We start from the raw sequence: 8,788 nt of genomic DNA, 5'->3' as shown, positions 1-8,788 counted from the left end.
ATTAGACAGAACCAAGGCTGAACTCACTCAAATACTAATGATTTTATTTCATGTTGATCTGTGAAACAGTCTGAGCACCAGCAGGTGTTTGAGACAAGAAACAGTGGAACATTTTTATGATGGTGATTATTCTTTATTCATGCAGCAGATCAACGCAAAGCTGTGCACAAGGAGCCTGTACAACAAGCTCACCTCCCGAGCCCGAGTCAGCTCGTCTCGGCTGGTGAGTCGGGCAGCACCGGGACCACAGAGACGGAGCTCCCTGTCCCGCTCCAGCCGACCCGCCTCTCCTAATGGGAGCACTGGTGCTGGATCGCATCCGCACCAGTGAGACCCAGCGAGGTTCAAACACATTAAATCGTGTGTCTGTTATTGTCATTTCAGTTACATCCCATAATAACAATAAGCTCAACTTGGATCTGCTGGGTCTACATTAAATTAAAGCCATGTTGTCATCACACCATGTGTTACTGATGATTATAACATGATTATTATTAGCGACATGTCATAAACTGCAGCTGACGGTAAATCAGCATATTATGAACGACTGTTGCGCAGCTTCATGTTGATGAAGTCGTTCCCATAGACGATGATGTGATTTAAGACGCTGAGGATCAACGCGTCCATGTCGTCGCTGAGGTCGATCTCCTCGTGGTAGTTCTTGACAGGGAAGATGCAGTTCATGGGGATCCCAGAGTCGGCGCTGAACTGCTCCATCTGCGTGAAGACGCCACAGCTCAGATGAGCTCATCGCAGCTTCTAGGCTGCACATTTGATCTAAATGTGGAATCCTACCATCTTCTTTATACGTTTGCTCAGGTAGACGTTCTTCAGATCCCTCCCCACCTCTGGACAGGCCATGTCCACCTTGGTGAGAACGGCCACCTGAGGAATCCCTGAGAAGCGACGAGCAGCTGTTAGAACCGGACCAGGAGCAGGTTCTGAGCTCAAAGCATGCGCTACCGTGTGGCGCCTGCAGGTGGCGCTGGGCTCACAGACGCTTCCTCAAACAGTATAAACGCATCATCATCGTGATCTCATCGTCCTCGCTCTGCTAGTCACATGTTTTCACACATTATTAATGTGACTGGACGGAGGTGGAGCTCTCACCCATGCGACTGGCCTCCAGCCTGATCTCACGGATCTCCTTGATGATACTGTCGTTAATGGACGACAGCGTGTCGGCAGGAATGACGCAGACCAGGATGTGAACCCGGTCGTTGGCGGACGGAGCGCTGTTGTAGAACCCGTCCCCCTCTGACAGTTTGGACTCTGGGTTGAACTGGACAAGAAGCCAAACATCAGCAGGGGCTTGTTCTGGTCCGGCTTGTTCTCCGGAGCAGGAACTTTACCTTGTAGCCGTCCTTCACGTGACCCTTCAAGGCCAGTTTGACGTCTTCCACCAGCACGCCTTTGTTTGCGCTCAGGCCCATGATGTCGTTGAACACAAACGGGTGCACGGCGTCCCCACCCTCTCGCTCGACGTTGTAGGTTGTGAACTGTGGACGATGAAGAGTAAAGGCTGTGTCGTGTGTGTCTACGCTGAGTGTCAGCTGCAGTGAGTTCAGCTCAAACGCTGCATCACTGACGCTCAGTGAAACCACGTCGCTGCTTCCACTCGTGAACCTCACCCACCTCTTTGGTGAAACAACTTCCAGAGCTGTGATCAGCCAGAGCCTTCACATTCATGTTGCTTCTCACAACGCTCTGGACCGAGTTGATGAAACTGGACTTCCCCGCTCCGACTGGTCCATGAAGCAGAATCCGGAGGTGCTGATCTTCAGTATATGGTTTGTACTTATTGACCTTCTCCAGCGCTCTTTGTTTTCCTCTGCTCAGAGGGAAAGCATCCATGAGTACGGATGGACAGGAAGGTGAGACCCGTGAGAAGCAGCAACACTCACCTCCAGTCTACGGTCCTCCACGGTTTATCAAACACTGGGGAACAGGACAAAGGTTCCGTTAATAAAGCTGGGGCCTTTAGAATGAGTGCTAACGGTTCTTCTCACCTGGAGGTGGAGCTGGTGTCGCTGCTTGTCCTCCCATCGCTGAGGAATAAAGATCGGGACAGTGTTAAGAGCAAACACACAGCGGCGCCGTCGGAATCAGACAGAACGTTGGGGTTCTAGGTGGAACCCTGGTTCTGTGAGAGCGCCTCACCGCTTCTGGACGGTTCTGCTCAGAGATAAGCGCGACGTGGAAACGAGGCGCAGGAAGCTGCCTCTTAGTTTCACTTTTCTTTTCTCTCAACCACGTGATTTCTCCTAAAGCCCCTGAAGCCCCTCCACTCGGCGACGGGAAGGTTTGGCGCCTGCGCCGGACCGAACTCTCAGACGTCTCTTCTCTGAGCATGATTCACTTCACACCGACCGTTACGCGTCCCACGTCACGTCTTTACTGAGCTGAGAGTTTAGCGGAGTTGAGCTGTGACTCGTCAGAAGCACGTGAGAGCGGAAAGGCCGTGGAAGCAGCAGCCCGCCCCCTGCTGGAGCTCTGAGCCGGTACCAACCGAACCCAGCAGGTTCGGGAGGCGTCATTAAACCCGCAGCTGATGATCTGTGAGGACGCTCATGGTCAGAACTCAGGTCCAACGGGTCCCACATGCAGACGGGACGAAGCCCCTGAAACCCTGGTGCTGTGAGCGTCCACTGACAGCCTGCTCCCGTCTAACAGCATGTTGTGATCGTCAGTCGGATGCAGGACGGATCCGTTAACAGGAGCGAAAGGCACGAACCTGCAGCTTCGGTCCAGTTTGATCTGTTTAATGTTTGACAACGAGTGAAAAGCTTTGATCGTGTTTCAAACAGGCAGAAGAAAGTGCAGAAGCAGAACCATGTTCCGGTGGATCCAGTAAAGCTGCTCTTCATCTTCTCATGATGAGACGGATCCATGTTTGTAGAAACAGCTGGTACCAGCAGGTCCATGAGGACCAGCGCGTCCAGCGGTGGTGGTGGTTCCTCACAGGGAAGATGCAGTTCATGGGATCTGCATTGAACTGCAGCAGCCTCAGACACCAGAACACGTGAGCTCAGACCCAAACAGGACAGAGTCTCAGAGACGTTCCTCAGGTCTGGCTTTGGTGAAACCAAACCACTACGAGATCCACCAGAGCCTCCACCCACATCCGGCCTCTCAGCACGAGGACCGAGTCCATGAAGCTGGACCTCAGAACCAGCTGCGCCGTGGAGCAGGATCCTGAGCTGCTGGGCCTCAGCAGAAGGTTTGTAGTCGTTCACGTGCTGCAGAGCTGCTGCTTTGGTTCTGAGGAGAAGAACATTCAGCCCTAAACTGACAGCAACAAGACAAACCTGAGGATCGGCGCCATCAGAACCGGAAGGCTCACTTTGGAACCGACAGAGACAGAGCAAAGGATCAGGGTCCGTGTGCAGGTCAGTGACTGCTGTGCTGCGAATGAACCTACGTGGGTCCGGCGCCGGCTGAAATCGAAGTCAACTCGTTTTTACATGATTCACTTTCCACCTTTAATAAAACGACCTTTGCTGCTACTTTTAACTGCTGGTAACAAACAGAGACTATTAAAGAGGAGAATGTTTTACCTTTGAAGAACGTCATCGCTACCGGGTCACAGCTCCATGTGCATGAAGTTAAAAGCGTGTCCTTTTCTGATCGGACTTGATTAAGTTGGAATCAGAGGTTCAGAACCTGAAGCTGAGCACAGGAAAGCGTGTTTAAAGCTGCTGTTTGCTGGTTGAAGTCCGCTGCAGATCTGCTGCATCAGCGTTAATAAATATATGAAGAGAAACGGCCCCTGTGTGAGTTGGTGTCGTGTCTGAGAGCAGGTGGAGCAGGTTCTAAACTGACTGTGAAGTGGCCTGAGACTGGAGCTCGGTCTGATCTTCTCTTTTAAAGCTCAAACATCCTGTTCCTGCGTTTCCTGTAAATGAGCAGGAGGTGCGGACGGGTGAGGATGCGTCCGTCCTGTTTAACATCATAACAGACGTATGTGGAGGTCTGAAACCTGAGTGTGCATCACATCAGTCAGAGCCAGACTGGGTTCAATGATCACGTTTACTGTGTTCAGGCAGCAAAAAGCAGGTTACAGACATCAGAGGAAACACGCAGACACTGGAGCTGAGCCCATCAGGATGTGCTGACGGGCATTCTAGCGCTGCGCTGCTGCGTTTGTGGCTGCTCTGTTGATGCAGTCGTCTCCAAAGTGGATGATGCTTGTGAGGACGCTGAGGATCAGCGCGTCCATGTCGTCGCTCAGGTCGATCTCCTCGTGGTAGTTCTTGACAGGGAAGATGCAGTTCATGGGGATGCCAGAGTCGGCGCTGAGCTGCTCCATCTGCGTTCAGACAGCAGAACGCGTGAGGCTCAGACACCAACAGGACAAGCACGCACAACTCTGTTCTTCCATAAAACTCATTCATCTTTTTCAGACGTCTGCTCCTGTAGACGTTCCTCAGGTCTCGCTGCACCTCAGGACAGGCCTCGTCCACCTTGGTGAGAACGGCCACCTGAGGAATGCCTGACACAGCACGCGAGTGAGACGGAGCCGGTTCCGGTCCCAGCGTGGCAGAGCAGAACCGGGCCCGGGCGCTCACCCAGCCCACTGGCCTCCAGCCTGATGTCCCGGATCTTCCTCTTGACGGCGTCGCTCAAGGACGGCGGCGTGTTGGCGGCGATGACACAAACCAGCACGTGAACCTTGTCGTTGTCGGCGGGAGCTTCGTTGTGGAACCGATCGCCCTGACACAGTTTGGATTCTGGGTTGAACTGAAAGGAGATGAAATGCACATGAAGCAGGCGTTTGACAGGACGAGGACGAGCAGAGAGGCAGAAGCAGCGTCACCCTGTAACTGTCCTTCACGCGTCCCCTCAGACACAGTTTGATGTGTCGGCGCTGAGGCCCATGACGTCGTTGAAGACGAAAGGGTAGAAGGCGTCGGGACGTCCTCGCTGGATCCTGTAGGTTTTGTACTGTGGACCAACAGGAAGTGCCCATGTTATGCTTGCAGGCCTGACAGGAAGCTGCTGCTGTTACACCCAGAGCTCCTCCGGCTCTCACTCACAGGAGCCACAAACACAACGCTGGTGGAGCAGGTCCACATCCTCTCACCTGTTTGGTGAAACAATACTCAGAGTGATTGTCCACCAGAGCCTCCACACACATCCTGCCCCTCAGCGTGCTCTGCACCGAGTCGATGAAGCTGGACTTCCCAGAACCGGCTGCGCCGTGGAGCAGGATCCTGAGCTGCTGGGCCTCAGCAAAAGGCGTGTAGTTGTTCACGTACTGCAGAGCTGCTGGCCGCTCTCTGATCAGAGGGAGACACGCTGGAGTCACGTGACAGCAGGAAGCTGGATGTGCAGCAACACGGGTCAGGTCCCTGAAATGGTGACTCACGTCCACTTTATTTTCCTCCACGGTTCTTCAAAAACTGCAAGGCAGACAAATGGGAGTTTCAGCAGATCAGTGTGTATTACATACATTTAATAAATGACCAGGTGAAAATGTGATCTCACGTGGAGGAGGAGGAGGAGGTTCTGAGGATCCCACTGAAAAGAAACGTTACTTCTGAGCTCAAGGTTGAAGCAGATGGAACAAATGTTTGCAGACGTTGGATCATGATTGCATTCTATTCATTGTAACTGTAACCCCTGAAGTTAAACTAGTGTCCGAGCAGCAAATGACACCAAACCCAGTCCAGTCTGCTCCCGCACTAATCTCTGGATGGCAGAACCGGACCCATCAATCCTTCTGGCTCCAGAACCTCATCAGCGTTTTCTACAGCTTCTCATCCCTTCATGCTTCAAACCCGTGATGAGTCTCAGCACACGGGCAGAATACAGCTTAAAGCACCAGCACCAGAACCACACGGCGACCCAGAAGCACACGGCCGAACCCAGAACCACACGGCGACCCAGAAGCACACAGCGACCCAGAACCAGACGGCGGACCCAGAAGCACACGGCGACCCAGAACCACACGGCGACCCAGAACCACACGGCCGAACCCAGAACCAGACGGCGACCCAGAAGCACACGGCGACGCAGAAGCACACGGCGACCCAGAACCACACGGCGACCCAGAACCACACGGCGACGCAGAAGCACACGGCGACGCAGAAGCACACGGCGACCCAGAACCACACGGCGACCCAGAACCACACGGCGACGCAGAAGCACACGGCGACGCAGAAGCACACGGCGACCCAGAACCACACGGCGACCCAGAACCACACGGCGGACCCAGAACCACACGGCGACCCAGAAGCACACGGCCGAACCCAGAAGCACACGGCGACCCAGAACCACACGGCGGACCCAGAACCACACGGCGACCCAGAACCACACGGCCGAACCCAGAACCACACGGCGACCCAGAAGCACACGGCGACCCAGAAGCACACGGCCGAACCCAGAACCACACGGCGACCCAGAAGCACACGGCGACCCAGAACCAGACGGCGGACCCAGAACCACACGGCGACGCAGAAGCACACGGCCGAACCCAGAACCACACGGCCGACCCAGAACCACACGGCGACCCAGAACCACACGGCGGACCCAGAACCACACGGCGACCCAGAAGCACACGGCCGAACCCAGAAGCACACGGCGACCCAGAAGCACACGGCCGAACCCAGAACCACACGGCCGACCCAGAACCACACGGCGACCCAGAACCACACGGCCGACCCAGAACCACACGGCGACCCAGAACCACACGGCCGACCCAGAACCACACGGCGACCCAGAACCACACGGCGACCCAGAAGCACACGGCCGAACCCAGCTGTGGAAATGGTGACTGAGCTGCACACCGGTTCTTTAAATGCTCCTTTTCTGTGCTGCTTGCTAAAAACGTGTCCCACAGCTTCCTGTTACCCTGTTTGCCCAACATCCATGACAGCATCTTCAGTTTCTGTTGTTGCTCCTTAATAAACTGTTAATGGAGGTGAAACAAGCCAAGCCTTATGTCGCAGTTTCCTCCGGGAAAGTGTTTCACTTGCACTTTCCAGCATCCTGTCCTGTTGGCGCAGACGAGCAGCAGCAGCAGCTCACTTTCTGCTTCTGAGTCACACAATCCAAAGCTCAGCTTGAAGCAAACGTGCTTCAGTCCGTTTCTTGGTAGAAACTGCTCTGACCTGTAGCTTTAAATCAGCCTGCTCATCTACAGCTTTACTCATTTATCTGACTTCAGTGACACATGCAGAGTGAAGCCAGCAGGTGGCGCCACAAGCTCCGCGTCGCAGCATCATCTGCTGCTCTGCATCCCGTGGGACCTGGAAGGTCCGTAACACAGCATAAGAAGAGGACGGCGGGTGAATTCAGACCAAAGCAGATTAGTGGCTTTAGATGCGGAATAAAACTGACTCCATAGTTAAGATGGGACGGGTCATGATGGACCAATACCCATCACAGAAGGAGCTCCCATCCAGAAACATAATGTTTATTACCACACGCATCCTACAGCTGTCACTGCTTTACATTTGTACTGACGAGTAAAGCATCAGCTTCCTGCAACTGTTCATTCAAGCACATTCACACATGAGCAAAGGTGGAAAAAGCCATCGCAGTCCTGGTGATGAGCAGCTTTACATGAACTGAAACCTTATCATTTGTGCTGAGACGCAGTCAAAGGTTCAGTGAAGCGCTGACGGCTGTGGTTTCACTTTCACATTTACTTTCCTTCAAGAACTTACAGGAGATCTGGATTTACTTTGCTACTGCATCACATCAATAAACAGTAAACATACATATATTGGTACAATCATCTGTTTTTCAGATTCCGCTGAAATCAGACAGTGATTATTACGTTTTACTAATTAATTGATGAATTCTTTTTTATTGGTGATCTGTCACAATTGTTACAATGAGATGATTTCTCGGCATTTGGGAGATCAAACCAGCTTCTTCCCAGCTCTTCCTACTGAGCAGGCCAAGAAATGGAAACATATGTGATCAATGTAACTGCTCCATTATACATTAATCAGCTCCTTCTTCTCCTGGTTTCTTAGATAATTTTTACTGTAAGTCTTTATTCTCTGCTTCTCCACTGTGGTTCAGAGCAACGTGGTGAATCTGAAGCATTTGACCACATACCACTGGTTACTGAGTTTCCTCAACAGTGTCCTGCATCTCATCTGAAGACGTTAGAACAGTCAGACAACGAGGCTGTTATGACTCACACACACACACACACACACACACACACACACACACACACACACACACACACACACACACACACACACACACACACACACACACACACACACACACACACACACACTTAATGCTGCCTGGAAGTTTGACTCCACACATCTTTATCTACTGCACACTGATAGTCGGTCCTGCAGTGATAACCAGCAGCATCTTTTTCATGCTGTGCCAAGAGCTGATAGTCCAACAGTCCTGCTTTTACTTTCACGTTTACTGTGCAGCCTCACGTGGAACATTCGAGTTTTCATTTAAGCATGTTTAGCGTGTCGCTGCATCCCTTAGCTGCAGGCGCTGTCTGCGGATGCTGCCGCTCTGCCCGGGGGGTGGGGGTGGGCTTCTATGGCGTCTGCCCTCCTAAACCGGGCTGCGTGGATGTCTCAGGTACTGGGTTCCTTCTCGCCACTCGCTGGACGATGACAGGAGGCACTGTGCACGCTCTAATCCAGGGGTCCAACTGTGGTCCCTGTGGTTCTCCCACTCCCCCTGCTGTGTGTCAGCTGATTGACTGAACACACCGGATCGTGGTAATCTGCAGGCGCTGGGGAAGGAAGAAAACCAGCAAGGGACTGGTTTAAGTTTGACCTGCTCTTTACTGGCC

General features: G+C 52.9%; 2 protein-coding genes across 3 annotated transcripts; both read right to left on the bottom strand.

Moving 5' to 3' along the window:
* Positions 1–111: 111 nt before the first annotated feature.
* Positions 112–4,015, bottom strand: LOC114850016 (interferon-induced protein 44-like). Of its 2 annotated transcripts, XM_055506616.1 has the most exons (10): positions 3,558–4,014; positions 3,344–3,437; positions 2,161–3,261; positions 2,010–2,048; positions 1,905–1,938; positions 1,636–1,831; positions 1,353–1,499; positions 1,111–1,282; positions 796–896; positions 112–717 (listed from the first exon to the last, which is right to left on the bottom strand). In XM_055506616.1, exons 4-10 carry the CDS (start codon positions 2,044–2,046, stop codon positions 538–540), a joined length of 867 nt encoding a protein of 288 aa, XP_055362591.1. In that variant the 5' UTR covers positions 2,047–2,048; positions 2,161–3,261; positions 3,344–3,437; positions 3,558–4,014; the 3' UTR covers positions 112–537. The 2 variants fall into 2 exon arrangements, with proteins under 2 accessions (XP_055362591.1, XP_028997781.1); XM_029141948.3 differs by lacking the exons at positions 2,161–3,261; positions 3,344–3,437 and having other exon boundaries at positions 3,558–4,015.
* A 108-nt stretch (positions 4,016–4,123) lies between these two features.
* Positions 4,124–8,136, bottom strand: LOC114850017 (interferon-induced protein 44-like). Its single transcript, XM_055506647.1, has 8 exons — positions 6,853–8,136; positions 5,488–5,520; positions 5,369–5,402; positions 5,074–5,279; positions 4,817–4,944; positions 4,569–4,740; positions 4,394–4,492; positions 4,124–4,311 (listed from the first exon to the last, which is right to left on the bottom strand). Exons 1-8 carry the CDS (start codon positions 6,878–6,880, stop codon positions 4,124–4,126), a joined length of 888 nt encoding a protein of 295 aa, XP_055362622.1. The 5' UTR covers positions 6,881–8,136.
* Between the last annotated feature and the right edge of the window lie 652 nt (positions 8,137–8,788).

The sequence above is a fragment of the Betta splendens genome, chromosome 24, assembly GCF_900634795.4.
Source record: "Betta splendens chromosome 24, fBetSpl5.4, whole genome shotgun sequence".
Taxonomy (NCBI): domain Eukaryota; kingdom Metazoa; phylum Chordata; class Actinopteri; order Anabantiformes; family Osphronemidae; genus Betta; species Betta splendens.
The sequence above is the reverse complement of the archived record's forward strand: the minus strand, read 5'-3'. Positions and strand labels throughout refer to the sequence as shown.